This window comes from Sinohyriopsis cumingii, chromosome 15, assembly GCF_028554795.1.
Source record: "Sinohyriopsis cumingii isolate HCF-2022 chromosome 15, ASM2855479v2, whole genome shotgun sequence".
NCBI classification, from domain to species: Eukaryota; Metazoa; Mollusca; class Bivalvia; order Unionida; family Unionidae; genus Sinohyriopsis; species Sinohyriopsis cumingii.
Window position 1 is genome coordinate 111566549 of NC_142975.1, and position 27210 is coordinate 111593758.

The 27210-nt window shown below is 33.2% G+C and overlaps 2 protein-coding genes across 3 annotated transcripts in view; one reads left to right on the top strand and one right to left on the bottom strand.

The window, feature by feature from the left end:
- LOC149782491 (N-alpha-acetyltransferase 38, NatC auxiliary subunit-like) overlaps positions 1–27210 on the bottom strand; it is a 42148-nt gene that overhangs the window by 6287 nt on the left and 8651 nt on the right. The window contains exons 1-2 of one of the 2 annotated variants that reach the window (XM_089933911.1): positions 11774–11812; positions 3833–3953 (exon numbers count right to left, since the gene is read on the bottom strand). In XM_089933911.1, the coding sequence (XP_089790037.1) occupies positions 3833–3953; positions 11774–11797 (145 nt within the window). In that variant the 5' untranslated portion in view covers positions 11798–11812. Of the gene's footprint in view, positions 1–3832; positions 3954–11773; positions 11813–27210 lie in introns of those variants that run through there. The other variant, XM_089933910.1, reaches the window with a different exon arrangement.
- LOC149782492 (cytochrome b5 domain-containing protein 1-like) lies at positions 12024–26471 on the top strand. The gene is made up of 4 exons (XM_089933909.1): positions 12024–12193; positions 16950–17026; positions 21375–21593; positions 23187–26471. The coding sequence occupies exons 1-4, from the start codon at positions 12067–12069 to the stop codon at positions 23415–23417; spliced, it is 654 nt and encodes a 217-aa protein (XP_089790035.1). The 5' UTR covers positions 12024–12066; the 3' UTR covers positions 23418–26471.

Sequence of the window (27210 nt, forward strand, 5' to 3'; positions counted from 1 at the left end):
GGAAAGTTAACACATTTTACTGTAAAACCTCAACAACCAGTCTAATCTAATTGTCTTGTAATATCCAATATCATAGACTTTTAACAAACTTGTGAAGGTTGCAAGGCGAATGATTCTTCATGAACCTATTCAGTTTTTCCACTTTTAAAATTAACCACTCAGGTGCTAAAAAACAAATCCAATACCCGAATGCCTGGGACCCTTTTCAGATTTCAAATCAGGCCTGTGAAGTGCCATTGAGGTTTACTGAAGAAAAAGAAAAATCTAATTTGAATGAGAAAACATTGATAACACTGGCGAAATGCAGAATTTTATTTTCAAGTTGTTCAAAGACTAATAAATTATTAATATTTATTCCCATGTATGCCTCATACCTATTTGAAGATCATCGACATACAGTACTTCTACTGGAAACTCTAAACTTTGTGGACAAAGTAAAGCATGTAACCTATGCATCAGAAACATATTGCCAGGGTTACATATAATTAGCGCTGACTTGACCAGGGATCGTCCTGGGCTTTGCCAATGTAGCAAAATTGCAATTGTTTTTCCTTATTGGCAACAAAATATACCATCTGGCGAATTTTTTTGGCAACAGCCTTTTTAGCTGTTTAATTTGTACATACAATCATGGATTTGGAGTGGAGAAATTCAAAGGGACCATGAAAGGAAGCGATAAACTTGGATACACAATGCACTGGAATCTATGTTACATAAACAAATCCTTTGTTTGTATTGATAAACCCATCTTTACAGTGCATTGTTGCATCATAATCTGCTTATGTTGACATCAGGCCTGAGTGCTGTATGCTGTGATACACTGTCATGCCACCGGACTATACCTACAATTGACCGACCTCTGAAGATGCGAACAGAAACAGCAACAAATAATTGAACGATGGCTAATCGTTGTTCTTTTTTTAATATACCAATAAAATAGTTTCGCTGAAACTTCAGAGAAAACTGATTACCTCTGAAGTACTGATTGCTGTGTATATATACAAAGCAAATGGAAAAACATCTCAATCAGAATTATATACTGTCAACAGTGCACCATTATCATGGGTAAACGTAAGTTAGATGTTGCATGTTCATCATCCCATCCTAAGAGTAAGTTTAATAAAATTAACAGCATTTGAATTTAGTGCAAATTCTTCAAACACAGTCACTGAACCTGATGTTATACCTGACAGTCCAACGTCATCTACATGTAGTGATGGTAGTAATGCTTCAAGTGCAACACCACAACATGATGTGTCAAAAGTTCCCGAAAATCTCACGACAGCTGGAAACTTGGGTGTCTGTGGCTGAGATATGATACAACGGTAAAGCAGATGTTCTGTGATATGTGCATCAAGGCACAAGTCGTCAATTTAGTTACAACTGGTTGTGATATTTTGAAGGAGGAGTGTGTCACCAAACATGAATCCAGGCGGGGTAAGTAGTATATGTTAATTTTGCTCATTGATCTTTTACTTTTGCCATCTATCCCATGTTACAACTCCAGGGACCTAAATATGCAACAAAAAATTGGAAAACAAACAAGTTTTGCATAATTGAAAATAATTTATTTCTCAAAACACAGGAGTGAAAGAATTAAATTATCTTACAGCATGGTAAGTGAATTCCTATTTCCTAAACGTCCTTTCAATTCCAAAAGTTCCAAGAAATCTGAATATGTTCCAACAAAAAATGCCCCTTTTGTGTTGAAGATTCAAATGACAAAGATTTCCAAAGAATTAAAATATTTGTTGAACAAATTTAGTTAATACTGTACAGCTATTCTAGCATGTCATGCAAAAAATATATCTTTTCAAGAACCAAGCTGGGAGATTGAATCCGAAAACATGCAGATTGGAACCTACCATAGGGAAGTTTTTTGCAGAATATTTAAACATTGTTTTCACTAAATATTCATTTTATTCAGGTCCAATACACGTGAAATTGTCAAAGGACACACCGTTTCTTCCTGTGGAGTGCATTATCCAAACCCCCAACATGCCCCCATTTCACATTGTGGTCAGCTGTGCCCAAACTGCACAATAGCTAGAGGTTAGACTCAAGCCTCTTCGACACACTTCAAAGAAAGCACCTGTTCTACAGTGAGTGAAAGCACTAGCAACTGATTGACAAACAAACAATGCCCTTTTCAGTTATAACTAACAATGCCTAAAATGGGTGTGAATTTATGTTAACAGTTTAAATGTGGTCTCAAGCTACCATACATGTGATAGCTATTTCCCACATTTTACATTCCATTGTATTTCCTTATTGTTAACTCATATATGCATAAAACACTGCTTACTAAATAACATTTATTGCAAATGATCTGGGAGGGGTACATATGCTCTGTGATATGTTTCTTCATTCCTTCTTTTAATTTAATGATGGTAATTTAATAATTTTATAAACGGTATATGTCAAGAAATATTCTACAGCATTCAGTGATCATTCTTGGGATTTAGGAAGCAATTCACTACAAGCAAAGCATGTAAAGCACGGCAAAAATAAATTTCTGAACTCCTGGTTGACAGAGATGTACTTTGTGAAGCTAGCCATAAAATTGTGGGGGGAGGCATTTAATTCCTAAATGCACGAAATCAACGGTCACATTATACATCACTTATCTTACATTGCAAAGTACGATCATAGGGTTTTAGTATTAAAATGTCATTAACAAACGTTCCTTACAAAAATATTATTTGGAAAATAATATAATACAGATTTGCTTAATACCTGAAGTTTCTTTAAAATATTAGCGAGAGAGAGAGAGACTGTAGATGTCAGGAAAGTAGATATTTTACATTTGATAATGCATTTATTTCAGGTGATAACAATCATACCTATGCACTAATGGTGATGCGGGATGCAAAGACCATGGAAGTAGTGCAAAACAGTCATGTAACGATTTATTTTGTAATATTATGGCTGTATTGCTTGTTGTCAATAAAGTAATAACTATCCCATCTTTTTCAATTTTCACTGCCTATTACATTGATAGACTTAGAAAAATATTCACTACTTTTGAAAATTGGCGACAAAATATTGAGGATGATGATTTTTTGGCAACAACTTTTTAAAAGCCAGGACCATCCCTGCAAAACTAAAGATGCATTGTAGAAAGTTCTTGTATCATGAATTTTTTTTATGAGCAGCTCATCTTTAGAAGTATTTTATACACCTTGTCTTTCACATAAAAAAATTATGTATGCGATAGCTCATTACTGTTTGATTCCTTAACCCTTAAAAATGAAACAAGTATTAAATTTTATCTTCCATTTTTTAGCATTTAAAGCAGTAAAAAGAAAACGTATCTATCTATATACTTGCTGATTAATTAGGATCAACTACAAACAACATAGACCCTGATCTGCTGTTGCATATAGTTCTGGCAGATCTGGGTCTATGCTGTTTGTTCTACTGATTACTCCTAGCAAACTGCATTGAACCAGATCAGTCTGCACATTATGCATTGGCCTATCTGGGTCTATGCAGTTGAATCCAATAGGTAATGCAGTATACATAAAAAAACTGACAAAATAGAACTGAGATACCACACACAAACACATGCTAATCATGACATTTATAATTTACTGATTCAAAAAAAGCATGGATCACTAATTCCTGTAGTGGCTTCTTATATACCAAGTTGAGAAATGTATCATATATACGTGCTTATAAGACAAGTAAAATGCAGATAGCACAGACCCAGATCTGCCATACATAATACACTCCCTTAATCTGTATTGATGCAGCTTGTCAGGAGTAACAATCAGAACAAACAACTGTCAAGACCTGTCAATGAGAATATATGGTTAAGTACGCATGGTACCTATCAATGTCCTTTTGTCTGTCATTTGAATTTTCATGCTCTTGTTTAGCCATTTTTCAAGTTTGTTTCCTGGAACTGTACAAACTGGCTTTTCCTTATCTGGATTTAGATCACATTTTTCCTGCAATAAAAAAGATTTGCAGTGAAAAACAGCAATGATGATGAGGAGGTGGAGGACATTTCTGCATTCAATATTATCTATGTCCCATGTTCATGCCAAAGTGCCACTGGTGACTGTAGATGTAGGTGATTCTTTTGATTATTATATTTTCCTAAAGCATCTAAAGTTCAATACAGAAGTCTCAATTTCAGTCAAATATACATGTATATAGTTCTTGTTGCCATGACAAAAAAGATAAAAACTACTATCAGCATTTATTAGTCAAATGTAAATAAATCTGTGTTTTTGATTAAGCCTATCAACATTACTATCATTAATGAATGACCAACTACCTGTAATCCCTGTGACCCTACCTGAGAAGACACTCTCCTCCAACTTCATTACCATATTCATTTTTATGATACTGCTTATGACAATGAGTTTAACCAAGATGTTTTGAAAATTTGGAGAAAATCATTTTAGATGTTGCCAAATTTGGCCAATAATGGTTTAGATACTGATGTATAAAGTTACTTGGTGTGAGTGTGATTTGGATTTTTAACGTAGCTTTAAAAAAAATCAGTCATATCGCTACGATGTCTGCAGTGTGGCAGTTTATGGTGATATAGCATGATGTCCCATGAAATCACATTATCCTGACACAAGGCCAACCAGTCCTAACACTAACCTCTTAATGCTGAATGCGTAGCAAGGCAACCCTTTGTACCATTTTTATAAGTCTTGGGTATGACTCAGCCAGGCTTCAAACCCACGAACTCCTGCATCTGCTCTAAACACTTGGCCACCAGAACGGTCTTTATACTAAATAAATCAACTAAAATACAGGTTGCTGCATGATGTACACATGTATATAGTCAATTAGGTCTTGTCAGCAATCATTGCTCAGTTCATAGGTTAAATGGGCAAGATGGAGTAGAGATGTGATCAATTACATAATTAACCAAATTCCTTACTTGACTTGCTTCAGGTCATACGGCAAAATGACCCCGAAATAATAGGAAATTGACTTAATTGATTAGTTTTAATTTGGCTTTTAGTCTTAATTTGAAAGACATTTTACTGAAAGGAATGGAGGAAAATCCGGTCATGTACTGTTAACAATAAGCAGTAATATACCAGGTTTGGAGCTCCAAAGAAAAGGCCAGCAAACAGTGAATTTAATGCTGAGAAACATGGTGCACAGGGTTAATGAAAAAATGATTAAAAGAACTAGAATATAAAAAAGGAAATTAGTCTATTTTTTTTTATATATATTTGAGCGATACTATTAAAGTTTTATTGCTGCAGTAAATAAGAGTTGTACTTGTTAATCTGGTGATATGAATAATATTCTTGAAGATAATAGATTAAATATCTGTATTCATTTAAAAATGATGAAGTTTCTATTCATAAGTGTTCACTGTAAATCTGAAAATAGGTCTTCAGTGGATGTATAAGTTGGCTTGTCATTTTTTTAAAATGTGGGCTCTGAAACAAAGATAATTATTGAATTGTTAATCTAACCTGCTTTAGCAATATAGCAATTATTTCTGCACTTTTTGCATGCAATATATACAACTGTTGTTCACTGCAGTGCAAACAATCGACAACTAAAGCCTGTTCAATCAAATGACATAAACACACACACATGCTGCCAATCAATACCACTGTTAAAATAAGTTTAATGCTCAAGCTGAAAATAATTTAACTTGCAAATCATGAAATCATGAAATCAATCCCATAAAAAAAAGTGGTTGCTCCTATAACAAAGCACTTCTTTAATTACAACAATAAACAAAAAAAATTTAAGTCTTTTATGTTCAAATTAAGTTTGATCTTTTTTATTTTCACATTAGGTCCTAAGAAATGTAGACACCTTCAGATCACTGTCATCGTAATGCTGGCTAAATTACCGATAAGATTTATTACCTTTCATCTTTATGATGAATGTGACACATACTGTCGCAGGCAATTTTACTCTGGAACATAAGTATTTAAGCCATCTGAATGGAGGTATATGTTGCTATAATCAAACATGCAATTCTCCGTTTTGTTCTGTTTTTTTTTTTTGGGGGGGGGTACAGACATGCAAAGCCACAGTTATCAAGATATTTTTCAATTTCATTATTTTTTCCTCTACTTTTATTTGCAAATATTCGTCTTTACTTATTATATTATTTGCACACCCTCCCTTTTGTTTGTATCTTCCCCCAACAGATTTAAAAAATGAAAAGCATCAACGATTAAAAATACACAAAAATTTCATTCACTGATTTATAATTTCTAAACTGTGGCAAAAGGGTCATAATACTGTCGACTTATTGGCATTTCAAAGCAAATGAATGGTCTCACTGTAAACAACTACACTGACCTTTTGTGGCTTCTAGAACAGTCCATTTTGTTAAAACTGTTGTCCATGTCCATTGTTTGCAATGTCCAGTATTAATATTTCTAAAACAAATAAAATGAATAAAAAGGAGGAACTCTCGTATACATGTGTTCAAAGAGAGGTAACTCCAAAATTTCTGGAATTATTATCAAGATTGTGAACATCATATGTTGCTTGAAAACATAGACCCATCCATGCAAATATGGCAACTGTGTCAATGAAGTAACTCCTGTTTAATTCAAAACATCAACAAGTTGACAGTGTTTGATACCCTCTAGCTACAATCAGGTTAAAACTTATAAATCAATCATTGAAATTACTCAGTTTTGTGCACTTTTTATATCACTGATGCCATTGTTTTTAAACTTGGTAGGGGGTACAAACAAACAAGAGGGATGTGTGTGAATAGTAAAATCATAATGGTGCACTCCCAAAGTGAGCATGGTTGCCACATCACAGTGTTTACAGGCGTTTCACATCTGTCAAAATGTAAATCTCGGTACAATATGAAGTCAATACCATGGATGTTTTAATTTTTATTTTTCAAGGCTAAATATGAATTTCATATTGTGTTTTGTGTTTGTGATCTGGATTTTTAACGTAGCTTTAACAATTTTTCAGTCATATCACTACAATGTCTGCAGTGTGGCAGTTTATAGTGATGTCTAGCACTGGGGCATCATGCTGAAGACATGCAGCATGATGTCCCACCCAGTCACATCATCCTGACACCAGGCAAACCAGTCCTAACACTAACCTCTTAATGCTGAGCGCCAAGCGAGGCAGCTGTTAGTATCATTTTTGTAAGTCTTTGGTATGACTTGGCTGGGAATCGAACCCACAACCTCCCACATCCAAGACAGATGCTCTAACCACTAGGCCACCAGAGCAGTCAAATTTCATATTAGAAACTCCCATGTCTAATTTAGGCACTTTATTGTTGTTAAATTATAAATCATGTTGGAAATTTATAACAATTATTTTTGAATGTCTGGCATAAATTTGTTTATAAAATGTAAAAGTTTATTAGCAAACAAATAAGGATTTGGATTCAATTGATATCTAGCTGAGAAAATTCTAGATGTTTGAAATTTATGCAACACTAACTACAAACACGACACATATATAATAATCTTTCTTTACATTATTCCTTGAATTCAGACAGTCATTATGGTCGATTAAGTGATGAATAAAATGATGCGCATTTCCAATGAATTATTATGGATTTCCTGTGACAAATGCATTGTGGGGGAGTTCTTATGTACTTTTACTATTAATGTATTCATGTGATGATTTTCTTAGATATGTGTGTATCCATGCCAGGTTTCCACCAAAACGTAAACATTGTAATCACTATTTCAGGTACTTTTCGTTTAATATACATCAGTGTCAGTGAAACCTGTAGTTTTGTGTATATCCTCAAACAGCCTAGATGACATACATGCAAAACTTTCTTCAGTTAACACACTTGTTTCATTATTTACATAATGTAATGGCACTATATGGACCACAACAATTGAGCTGTAATGGGGTTTACCTGTACAAATATACAACACATGAAAAGACAAATTCAAAATATACAGCTAACATTGATCCTTGTTGTTTGGGAGCTGGAGTGACAATGCAGGGGAGTGAAGTCTGTTTTACAAAGACTAAGTTTCCAGAAGAACTAGTAGACTGAGAAATGTATTACTGAATCTTCTCCACAAGCTGACTGGCAACAACTGAAATCTTACCAGCCATTGGACCGTTGAAATTATGAAAATAACTAATCCAAAGTGAAATTTATTTTGTAACCTCACACTTGCAGACTACCGCTAATTTCGAGTCCTGTACAATAGCCATATAACAATAAGCTAAATGTCACTGACTTAAAAAAAGGTATGAACCTAGCCAGTATATGATTAAATCCAAGTACATTATTAACATAATTTAGTTGACTAAGGAATAAAGGAGCAGTCAACATTTTACATCAAAAGGGGAGCAGTAAAATTTAAATAATTTTTCACAGAAAACAACCAATTGTAAAATGTCACTGGTTGATCCTGTCTGAAGACATCTAAGAGAGTAAATTAAGTATCAAAGATACAAGTCAATTACTTTACATATAGGGCCCCTGAGTGGCCCAGTGGCCTAAAACACTCACTGTTAGGGATCACTGCTGTCTCACCTGTCTGCTTATGTTCGAGTCTAGGGCTCAGCCAATGTGGGTACATGAGAAAGCTTGCCAGTAGCTTCTCGTAGTTTAGTTTAATGTATCAAGGTTAAAATCACCCCTATGGCTTAAGATTTAGTTCATTCTGAGGTTGAAATGATGACTAAATGTATGCAAATACATAATTTGTCATTTATTTATGATTTGTTATTTTGAAAAGAAAAGTAACTCAGAAATCATAAGTATTTATTATAATAAATGCTGGCAGATAATGAGCATACACTAAGGTTATATGAGAGCAAGGTCCAGAACAGAAAATTCTATGGTGCAGCTTGTTTCAGCTTTGCCAGTTATTCAAACATGTTATAATTGTCATGGCTGACTTGAGCACTTGATGAAGCTTTTACTGCAATAATGTAAGCATACAAGGAATATATGACATTTCAGTGGGACTACAAAGTTAAGGTAGCAAAACTGTCAGAGTTTATGTTTATAGCGCTTTTGGTGCATTATGTGCTCCAGATAGTTCTGGAATGATGTCATCAGCGGCCATATCTGTGGTATAATGGCAGATGTACCATTGAGTTTAAATGGTGTTTGGAAGTTAAAATAAATTCATTGAATCTTAAGATACTGTTAAAAAATATACATACATAAATAGAACACAAATCAGGCATTATGTTAGTATCAATATTATTAATTTATAAGTTGATTTTGATTCAGTGTGCCTTGTTCAAAATGGTCAGTATTGGTGGCTGCATATAGAAGAAACTACCAGGCTGCCAATCATCCAGGTGAAATGGGCAGAATTTCATCTGCTAGTTACCTTATTGGGAAGCATCTATTATTTTCCTTTATCCTTTAAAATGGTGGGTTCCCCCAAATCTGGTGGGGTGAGGGATATGTTGTCCCCTGGCCTTGGGATCTTGGGTAAGTGCTATAAACCTTATTTACAATATCTCTGGCAATTAAATCTAAGTAATTTTCAACTATTTACAGTATCATTAAAGCGTACTCAATGGGTTTTCAATAGACGCATACCCTCGGGTTTTGACAAGTGGAATTTAAAAATGACCCATTTTTGATGCACAGAAATTTTGACTTTTGCACATAGGTTTGGGCTGAAACATCAATCTTAATTACCCTTGATTCACATCCAGCTTTGTTTCTTGCCAAGAATACTCTGTCCATAAAAAATTTACTGTAGGAGGCACTGATTGACATCTGCTTGACAGCAGTTTAAACCTTGATGGCCAATAATATAGCACCAATGGAAGATATATATGAACTAGGTGGAGCTAACAGTTGACAGAAGTCTGGCTTAGATTCAGCTGACTTAGGTTGAAATGTTTTGAGATTACGTTTTACGTTTATGACAGAGGAAGAGGAAACAATTATGACATGAATGGACTGCCATTTGATCAAATATCAGCATTGGTATGTTTGGACATCAAATTATAATCAACTGGTCAGAACTGGAGCATATCATTATGGCTGCTCGCAAAGCCGGTTGTCAACGTAAGTGGACCAACTTAAACTGTTTTATTGGCAAGCTGACCCATTTAGCGGGATGTTTAAAAGTTCAGAATCATTTATGACTTCACTGGATTAATTTCTGATAAAATGTTGGCATTTGTTTGATTGAGCTTTAAATTAAAATCAGTTAGACAAAACGGGAATACAAGGCTTCTCACTAAGGCAGTTTTCGGCATGGGATTGTGTTTTATTGGTGAATAATTTGCTTAAATTGCCAAAATGTTTAAAATCTCATTTTTAATTAATGGATCATTCAGAATAAAATTAAATGGACATAACACTCAGTGCAGACATCTGAACTTTAAAATAACAATGGCTCAAAAAAGTATATTTTCTTTTCTGTCTCTGTCTCAGACATGACCTAATGGTGATGAATTTTCTGACCCTGAGACTCCAAAGGGTTGCATCACTATATAAATGTAATAGCCATAATTGCATTATTCCGAAGGAGTATAACTTGTCAAAGGAATGATACTCTTCTGATTATTGAATCTGCAAATGAATTTACTAGTACCAGAATTTCTCTTAAATTTGTCAGCTCTGAGGAGAAGTGTCAATCTACGAAATTTGTTAGAAAATTTAAGGACAAGTGAAAAAGTGAACTCACAATTCTGTGATGTACATCACTGATATCTGAATAATATATAACCTTCATAGTTGAATGGGTATATTTTTGCATATAAAATTATTTGAGCAGTTGATAAGAGAATATGTTGAAAATATAATAAAGAAGGCGTATAGAGTAGGACAGCATTAAGAGCGGACAGGCATTGGATTTGGAGATTCCCATAGGGCAGTAAAGAACAGGAAAAGATGGAGAGAATTGGTTGTAAAGTCAACTGTGGTGCCCCAATGACCTCTTGGGTTAAGGGATTGATGATGATGATGATGATGATGACGACGATGATGATGATGATAACGCCTATAAAATAATCCTCTGTCTGTTTCATATACAAAATATATACATAGTAACTTAGAAAGAAAAACACTTTTAGAAAAATGTGATTGTATATATCTTACAAAATACTGAACAGGTATTTCTCATTATTCAGCACGAGACAATAAATCTTAAACATCATTTGTTTCCACCAATAATAAGGGATCACAGCTATGGGCTCATGACTGTCCAAACGAATTTACTCTTGAGATTTTAGTTTTGACTCCCTAGATTTTGGGGTCAAGGATCAACTGACTCTTCAGTTTGGAAATTTATTAACTCATAACAAATATTTTCCGTACATGCATGTCTCTTACTTTTTTCCAAAGCTTACCAAAAAACTCTGGAGCATCAACAAAAGTTCACAACTGTTTATACATCATTTTGTTGGAATCCCCACTTCTACAGCGGGAAAATAGCAACGCAAATGCTTCGAAGTTGCAGAATCAAGCTTTGAATGTTATGGATAGCGTCAGACAAATGGAGATAGTTAAGAATATTTTTGGTCATTTTCCGTTCGCATTATTTTTAGTTCTTTCCAGTACCGGATTACTAATTTTAAGAATCTAGGCAATTCTCATTGGCTAACCAATGACAACAGTAAAGGACAAATTTTTTATTTTACCACGTGAGAATGCGAATCGAAAATATGTGACCCTTCGAAATTAAGTAAGATGTATACTCTGATGGCACAAGAACATAAACAACATGAATAAAATATATGATACAACGTTAAAAAGTCAGTAACATTTTTTGTTCCAGCGGAAATATATGTAATAGTTTCTTTAGCATGAATATTTTGATAATATTTAAAAGTTACATACTTCAGCGGCCATTTTACGAACCATTTCTTCGTTACAGATATTAGCGGTACGAACATGTAGCTATTTTCATAACTTTTCTAGCTATGAACATAAATTAAGCAAACAATATGAATTATTACATTTATTTATTTAAGAACAAATTATTTTTATTATTATTACATTCTGATTTGAATTTTAGTTGTAAAGAAAATTATATCGTGTTGTTCTTTTAAGAAATATAATTTGTTATCTACTTCCGTTGTTCAGTTGGCATTAGCAACTGCTGGAAGCAGGAAAATCTATTCGTCTTCGAAATGAGTTCAGTTCGGCCAAAATACTTTACTCCAGCGGAGGTTAGGGTGCATAATACCGTCGATGATTTGTGGGTTTCATTTTTGGGAAGAGTATTTAACTTGACACCGTTATGTGATAGGTACAAAGGTTTGTAATTAAGTCTCTCTCTCTCTCATATTTGTTTTATTTTTTCCCTGATATTCAATTGATTTGATGGCCATATATCCATATATCAAGCACAAATATCAAACTAACACAAAATTCAAGACATGAACTGGACACTCAATATTGCAGCAAATTTGTAAACATTTCTTTTTTTTATGTCAAAAACCAGAATTCCATTTAGACCATAATTTGTGCACACCTTCAGTTTTGTATTTACAGTTTTTATGGCTGTTATAAAAGGTTTCTTTTGTCTATAATTAAAATAATTTCATTCTACAAGATAATCATGTATGATGGTTTACTGTGGATTCCGGCACAAATATGTCTAGCTACAATATTGTAGTCTCAACTTACATTTGAACAAGTTGAGGCTACAAACTGATATTGTGGATGTAAATGGAGAAATAAAATTACAGTTTTAATTACCAAGCAGGGGCCCTGAGTGGCCAAATGGTCTAAAGCACTCTCTGTTACGGATCACTGCCATCTCACCTCTGTCTTCGTAGGTTCGAGTCTCGGATTCGGCCAATGTGGGTATGTGAGAAAGCTTGCCAGTAGCTTCTCAAGGGTCGGTGGTTCTTTCCAGGGGTTTTCCCAGGTTCTTCCTCCACCATTAATACTGGCCGCCATGTATAGCCTATCATGTGCTGAAAAATGGCGTTAAACCCTACAACAACAACAAGTTACCAAGCAGATTGTGTTTGCTTTTGTAAGTAGTGTGCAAATCACAGAATTTTTGTTTCACTGTTCGATGCCATATTCATAATGCGTGCCTATTGTTTTAGGATATTATGCATTGCTAGCTTAGAGGACATTAAGAGCAATTTTTAAGATTAAATTTTTGTCTGGATCTTACATTTCATTTTAGGTGAAATAAGAATAAGAAAATTAAGAATGTAAGAGTATTATCACAAGCATGAGCAATATATGTGGGGAAAAACACCTGGGTGTAACTCACACACTCTCCATTTTGTTTATCCACCTACTGATTTTAAAAACAAAGCATCAAGGATGTAAAAATTGTGCAGAACTTAATCAGATCCTTCTTGTCTTAATATATCTAAAAATAAATTGAACAAATAAAAAGAAAGAACTCTGGTATACATATGTTCAAGAGATTTAACTCCAAAATTCACAGTATTGTTGAGATTATCAAAGATGGTGAACTACATCATATCTGTTGCATGAAAACAGACTCATCCATGCAGATAGGGCAACCATGTTACTAAAGAAAGTCCCATTTATTTGAAACATGATCAAGTTGAGTGTTCGGGACCCATTGGTGACAGTCAGGTTAGAACTTATAAATCAGTGAATGAAATGACTAAGAGGTATGGTCACTAATAGTTGCACCAAAATACGGCAGCCAGTACATGGTGAGACCAAGAGAACATCATAGCATGTGGTATGCATCTGGAACACCCTATGGTTTATTGATTCATCCAAGATCTACTATTGCAGATATTCAGAAACTGTAATCCTACCATGGTTAGCTTTACTTTGTGTAATGATTGTAAAGCTGATTTTAATCAAGTATGTACCTTTACCTCAGATGGCTATAGGGCTATAAAAACATTTATGCCTGGTAAAATATAAGAGCACCCTCAAATTTAATAACTATTTTTCTGGGAGTGTTCCCCATAATTTTATATCATAGATTCATCTGAAACCTCTCTAATAAACTGGGAAAAGCAGTTTAAAATCTGGCCTCCAAGAATGAGAAAAACTTGAAATCATGCGAGTCTTATTTTACATGTTGTAAAGGACTCAAGGTTAAAACTGTATGTGAACAAAGCATGCTGCTATGTATGAGTTGTTCAATATGACATGACATCAGGGAACATGCATGTTCATAGCCTGTGTACAGTAGGTTAAGGAGAATATTTTAAACTTATGTTGATAAGATGTTTGACTTCAAACCAACAGGCTGGATGCACCAGTACTTTAGAATCAGAGAGAAGACTTTTTCATGACCCTTGACTATTGGCCAGTATCATGTCTAAACCTTTATAGTAAACCCTCTGATTTACATGTTGTATGATTTGATGAGAAACCTTGTATATGTTGAATTCATGGAAATCCAGGTGAATTTTCACATAGGAATATTAGACACATGAGGGGTTGCATTCCTTATTATACTTCACATTTATGACACCAAGGGTATCAAAATACCTTTTTTTTGAGCCAATGCTTTATTTATTATGTTGCAAAACATATTTATTCAGTTGCATTATAAGAAACGCACACAAAAATTAAAAAATGGACAGCATACAATCTTCATTCCAGCCATCAATGGGGAACAGGATCTTCATTCCTGTTAAACACATAAAAAAATGGCAGTTCATGCTTGGGAACCCATGCTATACATTTACACATATATGTGAATAATGCATGTCTCCATGTGCATTTTTCTGCTTTTGTGTTAATATTAATTTGCATAAATGTGAGATTCGGATAAGTCAAATAAGAGTAAATTGGGAGTTTATTGTACTGATGCATTTTATGGTGATGATCGATAAATAAATTTTAAATTTATGTTTCATTGACTTTTATTGGTCATTTTATTATTTTGTAATTTGTATGGTTCTGCTGAATGAAATCAGTAAAGCCCTATAGTAATCACACTGTCTATTGTTAAAAATTTCTTTGGAAATTATTTATTTGGACTATATTTGGTATCAAGATTTTTTTATATTAGACCTTGACGAGTTATGGTCCCTGATTGCCTCCCCCTGAAACTATTGTTTCAGCAGTTTAATGTCACTAGTGATTGCTGGATTTCTAGTAAATTTTGCATTCAAATCAACAGTGACAAGACCCTGAATGAGTTTAATTTCCAGCATTCCAGTAAATCCATTACAGGAGTTATGTCCTTGAATGCCCATCATCCAGACTTTGGTTTCTGCAGCATCACACTGGCATACAGCTTTACTGATGCAACTGTGATTGACTTTAATTTGTGTTAATCATATTATCACTTAAAAGAGTTGTGGTCCCTAGCTTACCGTCATCCTAAACTGGTTTTTTGCAGCATTACTTTACCTTGAAAACTTTGATTTCAACCAAATTTACCTTTATGTTTCCACTCCACATTTTTAGTATTTTTTTTTTGTGCAGATTAAGTATGTCAAGAAAAGATATTCACCTGATTTTGCCCACTGTTTTAAAAAAAGATGAGGTGTGTGTATCCTTTTTGTGGATTTTTATTTTTCATGTAGCTTTAACACTCTGAGTCATATTACTACATGTCTGCAGTGTGACATTTAAAGTGATGTCTTGCACTGGGTTATCATAGCACAGACATGTGGCATGATGTACCAACCAGTTACATTATCCTGACACCTGGATGACCTGTCCTAACACTAACCTCATAGGCATGCTAGTACCATTTTATAAGTTATCGGTATGATTTGGCTGGGGTTCACACCTATGACCTCCTGCATCTGAGGCAAAGAATAAACATTTTTCTTTATTTTGATATCTAAATGATTTGGGTTTGAGAGTACACATTTAGACCTTATTTCTGATGTGCATCTCATAGAAGATTTTACCTCAGTATGTCTCTTTTCACTATTATAATTAAATGAGCCAATAACTTATTAATTTTAGAATATCAAAAAATCAAACATAAGTACATTTTCAGACAGTATTAATGCCTACACTGAATATTCATTTCTGTATTTCAAGAAGACAGGCGAGGTTAGTGTACCTTGTGCTATTTCAAGTAAATACTTTAGCTTCAGTTTTTGTAATTACAGTGGTCAAAAGTGTAGGTCTAAGATATAAGATGTAGAAACCATTACTTTCTTATTAAACCTACCATGACTGTGACCACTGACTTTTATACATGAGAATGTGTAAGTTTTTTTATGAGTGATCAATGATCTTGCACTAGAACAAAAGTTATTCTATAATACCAATTTTACTTTTAGTAATAATGACCTTGACCTTTGACCATTTGACTCCAGAATCAATCGGCAGCTTCTAAACATAAAGTATGAGCTATCTTTTTTTCAGTCAAAATGAACTTGATGTCTGACATTTTACTCAAAATCAATGGACTCCTTTCTTACCATGTGTACAATGACCTTGACATTTGAACCAAAGACTCAAAAATCGATAGGCTACCTCCTTACAGTGCAAACCATCTACAAAGTTTGGTCCAGGTCATTCATGTAGTGTTAGTGTTGTTATATGTATACGGAAACCATTTTCATTCTTTTAGTCACACTGACTTTAACTTTTCGACCCCCAAACCTGTTAGTTATTCCCTTACTCATAGGTGCAAGCCATTCTCAATTTTTTTTTCCAGGTATGAGATGTAGAACAAATGTTATTGTACAAAAGCCATTTTTGTCTTGGGAGTAGTAATGACCTTGACCTTTGACCCCAGAATTGATATGTTTCTTCCTTACAGAAGTGCAAGCCATTCCAAACATCTGGCAGCTGTAAGTGATGTACAACATAAGTTATTGTGTGGAAACAAAATTGGTTGCAGATGGATGTATGGACATAACGAAATAATAATATAATAAAATATGTGCTGCCATATGGTGGACATAAAAACCTGAAATGGAAAATTGGAAACAAATGTTTTTCCATTGGACCCTGATATAGATGCTACAGTGCTTCACACTTCTGGTATTTACAAGAGCCTGCTTTGCAGACAGTACTGCTCTTTTGAAGAATAATAATAATAATAATAATAATTATAATAATATATTTCTGCATTCAACAGGTGATGTGCTACTAAAGCCTATTGTACAAGCTGCTGGTCAAGACATTTCCCATTGGTTCAGTCAAAAGACCAAAAGTGTGAGTCTGCTTTATGTACTGTGTACTGGTACCTAAACAACAGTACAATGTCAATCACATTGTTTTACAGAATCTGCACTTTTCACGAAGCACAACTAATATAAACTTTATTTATTTTTCATGGTTAAGTTCTAATAATTAACAGTAACCTAGATAGTTTGGATTGACTATCTGTTGGCACTAAGGATTCAACCCAGAACCACATAGGTGATTGCCACTATGCAATCCAGTACACATGGATAATTATCCAGACTACTGACTGTCTTCACTAAGTAAATGTCTCTATGATCAGGATAATAAAACCACACCAAAATTAATTTTATGTTCCTCAAGAATCTAGCTACAATGATATATACAAAAAGATTTTTAAAAAACAATTTTAACTATCTTGACACTAAATTAATTAGCTGTTCTTGAGGAATATGGTTACAAAAATATAAATGAAGAGAAAAGAAACAATTTAAAAATGGCCACAGCAAACTAATTTGTTGATCTTGATTAATCTAGCTTCAAATTAGGAAAACTGAATTAAAATGGCTTAATTAACTAATTTAACTGAATTAATTTGCAGTTATTTAGGAATCTAGCTACAAAACTGTATATTAAAAAAGTCACACCAAATTAATTTGCTATTCTTCAGAAATCTAGCTTCAAATATGTGTAAAAAGAGAAGAAAAAAACATTTAAAAATGTCCAGAAGAAATTGATTTGCTCTCCATTCAGAATCTAGCTTCAAAGACATTGGAAGAGAAAAGAAGAAAAAAAAAAAATTTAAAAATGGCCACAGCAAATTTAATGGTTCTTCAGGAATCTAGCTCCAAACAATTTGTATAAAGAAGAAAAGAAAACAATTTAAAAATAAACTCAGTCTCTATTTATTTGGCAGGAATCCCTACCCTAAAATATGTTAAATGCAATTTATTTTTTTAATATCTGTTTCAGAGGATCCCAGCACCTGAATGTGAAGTAGTGTATATAAACTACAAACTTGTCAAATGTTATTACATGGATAATTTATTACATGTATAACTTGTCAAATGTTATTACATGGATAATTTATTACATGGATAACTTGTCAGATCTGTGCTGCTTATACAAAAGTAAATCATTCACTTAATTTTATAAGAAACAATGAGTTTTTACTAACTTTCTGCATATTTTTCTGTGCAATCTGTAAAACTGCAGTTTTTTTTGTTTTTTTTCCTAGATGGTTTCTGAAGTCTTAAGCAACTTAAAATGTGTCATTGAATAGTAGCAGTCACATGTCTTCACTAAAACGTATTCATACTTGGATAATTAATTACATGGATAATGTATTATATTGGATAATTAATTACATGGATAATTTATTACATGGATGGTTAATTGCATGGATAATTATTTACATGGATAATTTATTACATGGATAATTAATTACATGGATAGTTAATTACATGGATAATTATTTACATGGATAATTTATTACATGGATAATTATTTACATGGATAATTTATTACATGGATAGTTAATTACATGGATAATTATTTACATGGATAATTTATTACATGGATACATGGATAATTTATTAAATGGAAAATTATCGATCTTTATGGTCTTTTACAATGGTGACCATTGATTCAATTTGGGTCAAGAAAAAAACACTTGAGTGGAATCATCATAATATTGGGTGATACAAAATTTGTTTATCAATATGCGTAGTGTGCATTGTGACATCACAGCACACGACATTCAAACCGGATTGTACTGGTTCACACCTTTAGGTTCATTTCATCCAAAAATGTCTACATACTTTAACATTGATTTCATGATATGCACTTTTTGGGGTGTGTAAATAATGACCTTCCAGGAATGTGGATGTATAAGAATCCAAATGAAGTGATTACTTCCAACTTAAAGGTATGTAGAATCAAATTCTATAAAATGACAGCCATTACTGAAATAATTGGTGTTGAATGCCTACATGACCTGTGTGTGACTTTTTCTATAACAATGGTAAGGTTCTGCTCTTCAGCTTGATGGAAGATTTTGTTAAGGCCGCAAAAGATATGTAAATATATATTCAGAATGCACATGAAGCATAATCCAAATACTGTCCTTTATTTCAATTTGTAGAATGATCTGGATAAGGATTTATATAATGTCACATACAGCTTTTGCTGTTTTCTTTAAGATATAATATTTATATTATACAGACACACAGAAACAGAAAGAGTTATTGTCCAATTGTTTATTATACAGCTTCATCTAAATAATGAAATATAAGATTCAAAATTTATATTCCCAGGACGACGAAATGTATGTAAGTACTTGCAGAACTTTTTCCTCCATGCATTTTAATAAGAAAAAATGTGTTTGCCAATTATAATGTTTGTTAATTTTATCTTTTATTGTTATACTTGTTAGTTCAGTTTAATGTTCTAGTTAAAAGTTTGAGTTTTAAGTTTCCTTTATTTGTTTATACATGGGAGGTTTAGTTGAACTTTACAGAGTCATTTACCTATATACATGAATTACCATAAATACTCTTTCACAAGTTCAGTCCAGATGCAAATTGCATAGACCCAAATGTGGCTGCAGATATGTGTCTATAATGTTTGTTAGGAGTAATCATTAAAACAAATGACATAGACCCTGATCAGCAGGTGCATTATGTGATGGCAGATCAGGGTCTGTGATATTTGCAGTTGTGCTCAGCTTTTTAAGAAAGTATATACAGTACTATTTTGGGGGCTATATAATAAAATTAAAAAAATCTTTGTATGAAAGATTATGTTGTCCAAAATAAAGATTTAAAAATAATGTCTGTAGATAACAGGATATGTAATGCAGTCTAGGGCTCGAAATTAGAAGCAGTCTGCTAGCCCAAGGCTATTACATTTTCAAACTATTACTTTTCATTATTTAAATAGCCCAAGGCTAGTAAATTTTCAAACTATTATTTTTCTTAATTTAAATAATCTTATGGCTAGTAAGTTTCAATAGTCATCAGTCAACATATAATGGAAAGGAAAAGTCAAGATTCGTCAGGACTAGATAATTTCTCAATCTACTAGTCCTTTTGGCTACAAAGAAATCAATGGTAAACTCCAAGCATCATTTTTCACATAAGATAGTTTGGTATTTGTTTATTTGATTGAATTTTACATTGTATTTCTCTTTGAAAAAGAAAAAAGCTACGAAATGAATTTTACTTAATAACAGCTAAACACCACCCTAACACTAGCTGTTGCCACATGTCCTTTTTAAAAGGTAATTTGTTTACTTAAGTAATTTACCAAGATATTTTTATAGGCAGAAATTGTTTGATTTATTTTCCTTCTTTTTCTAAATTAGAATACTTGAATGAATATATGTGTATTTAAATTCTAATATGGGCTTCATGTTGTCACAAATATTAATTTTATACAGAAATGAAATAACCTATTTATGCTTTTCTGTTGATATAGATTATCTCCCTTTGACTAGATAATGCTGTTTCATAATTAGCTTATCTATATAACAACTGTCTTTGACAGATATGGAAAACCAAATTTTATTTGGCTATCTGAAATAGTTTTCGCTTAATTGTGCTAACAGTTTGTTTTTTTATCCAAAATTTTAAGTCTCAGCAATGTGCCCCAAAATATGGAAAATTGTTGTAATAGCTGGCAGTGTAGTCAAGTCATGTATATAATACAATTATGCCTAAGATAATTACATTTGTCTACCTAAAATGGTTTTGGATTAATCATGCCTAATCAAAAAGTCAAACTCGCCAAAAGTTCCAAAATATGTTTAAAAAAATGAAAAACTGCTATAATAGCTGAAAATCTGATATGACTTGATCCCTGAATATCAGTAACACTATTCTTTAACACCTCAGCCAGACTTGATCCTTGAATCAGTAACACTGTTCTTTAGCACATCAGCCAGACTTGATCCCTGATTCAGTAACACTGTTCTTTAACACCTCAACCAGACTTGATCCCTGAATCAGTAACACTTGTTTAACACATCAGCCAGACTTGATCCCTGATTCATTAACACTGTTCTTTAACACCTCAACCAGACTTGATCCCTGAATCAGTAACACTGTTATTTAACACATCAGCCAGACTTGATCCCTGAATCAGTAACAATGTTCTTTTGCACCTGAGTCAAACTTGATCGTTAGACACTTGCAAGGGCTTATTGTCACCATCTGGATATGTGGTTAATTTCTTTGTTATCTGGTTTCCTCCACATCAGTGATCATGTTACACCTTAGTTTAAACAGTTATCTAGAACTTAATATATAATAAATTGTAATAATTTATTGAAACAATTAAAGTAAATAAGCAATAAGTAATTTTAGTTTATATGTTTCAGATTCGGACACATATCGATCCCTTGACAGGCTGTGTCATTCCTTATTGCCCCAATGGCAGATTTGTTCACATCCCACCTCCATATCCAGACTCCAACTGGGCTAATGACTTTGGCCGGCCCTGGTGGAAGGATGATGAATACCTAGTTGGAATCCTGTCCAAGAAAACCAGAACTATCAAAATTATCAACACCCTCACATCACAAGAGCAAACCCTGGAGGTATAGTCATTTTATCCTTTAAGATCCAATTTTTTTTCTTTTTATTGAAAAAATGTCAGATCAAAGGAATAAGAAAAACATTTTAAGATTCATTTTAGTAATTCAAATAAAAGAAGTAGATAGTGGATGATGATGATGATGACAATGATGGTTGGTGGTGGTGGTGGTGATGATTACAATGCTGATGATGGTGGAGATGGTGGTGATTACAATGTTGATGGTGGTGGCAATGATGATGATGATGATGCTTTGTCATGTTGACAATTAACAGAATATTAATAAACAAAAGGTTTGCAGGACTCAAAGAATATATGTGAAGGTGGATAGTAAATTGTAACATATAGGTATGTTTTGCTTTTATTGTTTATCCTATATACTACATGGATTAAATACAGTAATAATTAAAGAGAGAACTTAACTGAGGTGGAGATTTTTAACCTCGAGATTTGCTGCAATAGCAAGTATTGCAACTATTGTTATTAACAAGCTGTCAGAATTTTGTTTGAGTCAAATATTTACCAGTTTGAATTTACAATTTATATTTGATTTGAATTTTAGTAATTGATGGTTTGGAATGAATCACTCCATGTAAAATTTTACACTTCTTGTAAGATACTCTAAAGGTGTAAACTGTTATGACTCTATGGTACCTGTATCACCACAAACCTGCAATGTTGTCTGTTATGACTCTATGGTATATATATATATATATATATATATATATATATATATATATATATATATATATATATATATATATATATATATATATATATATATATATATATATATATAACCATAAACCTGCAATGTTGTCTGTTATGACTCTATGGTATCTATATAACCACAAGCCTGCAATGTTGTCTGTTATGACTCTATGGTACCTGCATCACCACAAACCTGCAATGTTGTCTGTTATGACTATGGTACCTGTATCACCACAAACCTGCAATGCCTCTTTTGACTCTATGGTACCTGTATCACCACAGACCTGCAATGTCTGTTATGACCATGGTACCTGTATCACCACAAACCTGCAATGTTGACTTATGACTCTGTGGTACATGTATCACCACAAACCTGCAGTGATGACTGTTATGACTCTATGGTACATGTATTACCACAAACCTGCAATGTTGTCTGTTATGACTCTATAGTATCTGTATCATCACAAACCTGGAATGTTGTCTGTTATGACTCTATGGTACCTGTATCACCACAAACCTGCAATGTCGACTGTTTGTTATGACTCTGTGGTACCTGTATCACCATAAACCTGCAACATTGTCTGTTATGACTCAATGGTACCTATATCATCACAAATCTGTCATGTTGACTGCTAGATTCTCAGTAATGCCATGATTCTCTTTTTTTCAAGCTATGATTGCTTCATTATTGATTCAGAATTTTTAAAACTTTTTTTAATTTTTTTTAAATATATTGCTTCCTTCTGTTGTCAACTATGAAAGGTGTATAGGTACATGATTCAATTTGTGCTTGTGATTATACATGTCATGAAATACAAGTTTACATTTTTAAATGCAAACTGCATTTTTAGCTAGAACACAATTCAAACATTCATTTAAATTTCAGGTGTGTTCAGAGGAAATCATGTCTGAGATCTTACAGAGGTATTTAAAATACAATGCACATGCTGCCAGCTACACGTGGAAGTATGATGGAAAAAATCTTGATATGTACAAAACACTCGAGCAGAATGGCATTGAAGATGACGATGAGGAATTCTACAAGCTCAGTATGAATGATGACACATTCCTTCGAGCCATCCATCTTTATTTTAATGACGATCTCACCGAAGCTTAAGAAAACTTAGCTGAATCTTATGAAAATGGACTTATTGCTGCAATTCCATACCAGAATTCTAGAAATACTGCCTTAATGTTAAAAGAAATCTTAGTGCCTTTGCATTACAGTACATATTTTTGCATACAAACTATTGAGATATTGACTTTATTTTGCTATTATGATTGCAGCATTTTCAGGTTCAACAATAAATAATGTTTTGTTTTATGTCCACATACCTTCCTGTATAATGTAACAAGTTCTGATAATGTAACAAGAGTACTGATAATGTAACACAAGTACTGATAATGAAAATGAGTACTGATAATGTAACATGAGTACTGAATCATTTCCACATCACTTGTATATACAGAGCAATGCCACTCATTCAGTACATGCTGAAATAGAGGGGTTTTTTTGTGCACATGCAATCAGCCATGTTTGCCCAGATAGATATGGATGAGTCCATTTTTGATACAGGAATGATGTTATTGGAACCACAACATTCCACAGGCAAACATACCTTATCTACTAATGTTACAAAAATATTATAAGAAACAGACATTAAGTCAAAATTTCAAATAGTTTAATGAAAACTGATGCAAAAAAAAACACAGTTACATATGCAAATTTGTTGATATGATCTGAATAACTACAGTTTGATACATTTTGATATTGTGTCAGTTTGTGTTACAGATTTAGGGAACCCTGCTATAATGCAGTTCAGTATAACACAGATTCAAAGAACCCTGCTATAATGCAGTTCAGTATAACATAGATTCAGGGAACCCTGCTATAATGCAGTTCAGTATAACATAGATTCAGGGAACCCTGCTATAATGCAGTTCAGTATAACACAGATTCAAAGAACCCTGCTATAATGCAGTTCAGTATAACACAGATTCAGGGAACCCTGCTATAATGCAGTTCAGTATAACACACATTCAAAGAACCCTGCTATAATGCAGTTCAGTATAACACACATTCAAAGAACCCTGCTATAATGCAGTTCAGTATAACACAGATTCAGGGAACCCTGCTATAATGCAGTTCAGTATAACACAGATTCAGGGAACCCTGCTATAATGCAGTTCAGTATAACACAGATTCAAAGAACCCTGCTATAATGCAGTTCAGTATAACACACATTCAAAGAACCCTGCTATAATGCAGTTCAGTATAACACAGATTCAAAAAACCCTGCTATAAAGCAATTCAGTATAACACAGATTCAGGGAACCCTGCTATAATGCAGTTCAGTATAACACAGATTCAAATATAACACAGTTGTTTAAAGGCTACAGTTTTTGTCCTAGATGTCTCTTAATCCCTGACATTACTAAAACATCTACCAAGATGACACATAAAAATAAGTCAGTTGTTACACAAATTGGCATGTAGTGAAATGATTACTATATGTTTGGTGTTTTGTCACACACACACCCAATTAAATATATCATACTCTTTATAGTATAGTTTGTTACATTAGGTATTCATGAATTTTCTGTAATTCTTATTGTACTACCAGTTTGTTACATTATGCTTTAATGATTTTTCAATATTGTTGTTGTTGTAGGGTTTAACGCCATTTTTCAGCACACGATAGACTATACATGGCAGCCAGTATTAATGGTGGAGGAAGAACCCGGGGAAAACCCCAGAAAGAACCACCGACCCTCGAGAAGCTACTGGCAAGCTTTCTCACATACCCATGTTGGCTGAATCCGAGACTCGAACCTATGAACACAGAGGTGAGATGGCAGTGATCCGTAATGGAGTGTGCTTTAGACCACTCGGCCACTCGGGGCCCCGATTTTTCAATAATTCTCATTATACATCCAGTTAGGTACATAATGCATTGATGAGTTTTCTATCTTCTCACTACAGTAGATTATGGTGCATAACATTCATGGATTTTCTATTATTCTTACTGTACCACAGTTCAGTACATCATACAGTCTTGAGTTTTCTTTCATTTGCATTATAACACAGTTCAGTACATAACACATTCATATAATTTTCTATCATTCTTGTTGTAACATGGTTCATTATATAACTTGGTCAGCATTTACAAACTGCTGCATCAAAGCAGGGTTCCCTTGTTTAGAAAATGTCTCTTTTGTAGCAGTACATGAGGATTTACAAGGACCAGGTACACATATATAAGCTGATAAAGTTAATTGGAAAGGCCATTGTTGTCTGTCAATTTTTAAAAATGTTTTTAGTTGTGAATGATTAAAAACAATGTTTTCAAGAGGAGTTTATAATAGAAGTGAATGGAAAACTTTTACAAAGCTGTGTATTTGTTTATAAACATCCTAAGATTAAAAAATACACATTCATTTTCCAGGGCAGAAAATTCAGTGTCATTACATCATTACAGTATGATATTAGTATCACATTATATGTCTATGAGAAATATCAATGGTGTAGCTTTATAACATCAGTGGTATTATAGTATGAGAAAAAATTAAGTGTTACTGTCATATGAGATGAATTGTATTACAGTATGAGAAATACAGATGGTATAGCAGTATAAGATCAGTAGTGTTATAGTATGATAATAAAATCTTTTATTGCAGCATCACATGAGTAGTTTTACTGTGAGATAAATAATTATATCAGTAGTATTACAGTATGAGAAAAATCATGTTATTGTAGTGTGGCAAGTGGTATGACAGTGTGAAAACATAAACTTTACTTTATGAAAGACATCTTGATTAAAGATGTAAAGATGTTTACTTTTTTCATATTACTCCTATCAGATATCACTTGGCTTATAAATATACAAAGTCAATTTTTTATTCAAAATATTGAGCAGTATGAAGTGGAAATAATGAACTGTATATATTAGTTTAATTGTTAATTCAAACAGCATATTACCTACTGTTGCCTTATTAATCAATTCTCTAGTTTTGGTACGCCATATTTTTATAAAATATCTACAGAAACAGTTGAACTTGTTATTGTTGAAGAATATTTCAAACCTGCTGAAAAAAATCCCTGTTTATGTAAATATGTTGTACATATATATTTGCTTGAAAAATAAAAATAAATGTATAAATATATATATAATTGTTGAAATAGTTATTTTATTTATGCATTTTACTGAGATCATTTAAGTTTTTACATTTTTTTCTCACAACATTTGACATGGTTTATTGACCTGTTTAGAATGGCTATTTCTTGCTATTACAAGATGACCATTATGAACTTTCACCAAGTACATGCTGGATGTACATGTAATCATGTATAATGTACATGTATTTCCATGTGTAAATAACTTTCACCCCAATCTGATTAAAATCTGATCTCCACTGACCTACATAGGACAGTCAAGAGCTGATTTTAATCAGAATGCTTTCACCCAGATCTCCTGAAACACAATGCACAGACAGAGCCATGTTATTGATTTTAACTATGATTTAAAGACAACACTGAAGACCCAGATCTGTCATCAGATTATGTATAAAGTCAATGCTGTGAGTTTTAGGTATTATTTAAGGTGGACACTGAAGACCCAGATCGGTCATCAGATTATGCATAAAGTCAATGCTGTGAGTTTTAGGTATTATTTAAGGTGGACACTGAAGACCCAGATCTGTCATCAGATTATGTATAAAGTCAATGCTATGAGTTTTACATATTAGTTAAGGTGGACATTGAAGACCCAGATCTGTCATCAGATTATGTATAAAGTCAATGCTATGTGTTTTATGTATTATTTAAGGTGGTCACTGAAGACCCAGATCTGTCATCAGATTATATACAAAGTCAATGCTATGAGTTTTATGTATTATTTAAGGTGGACATT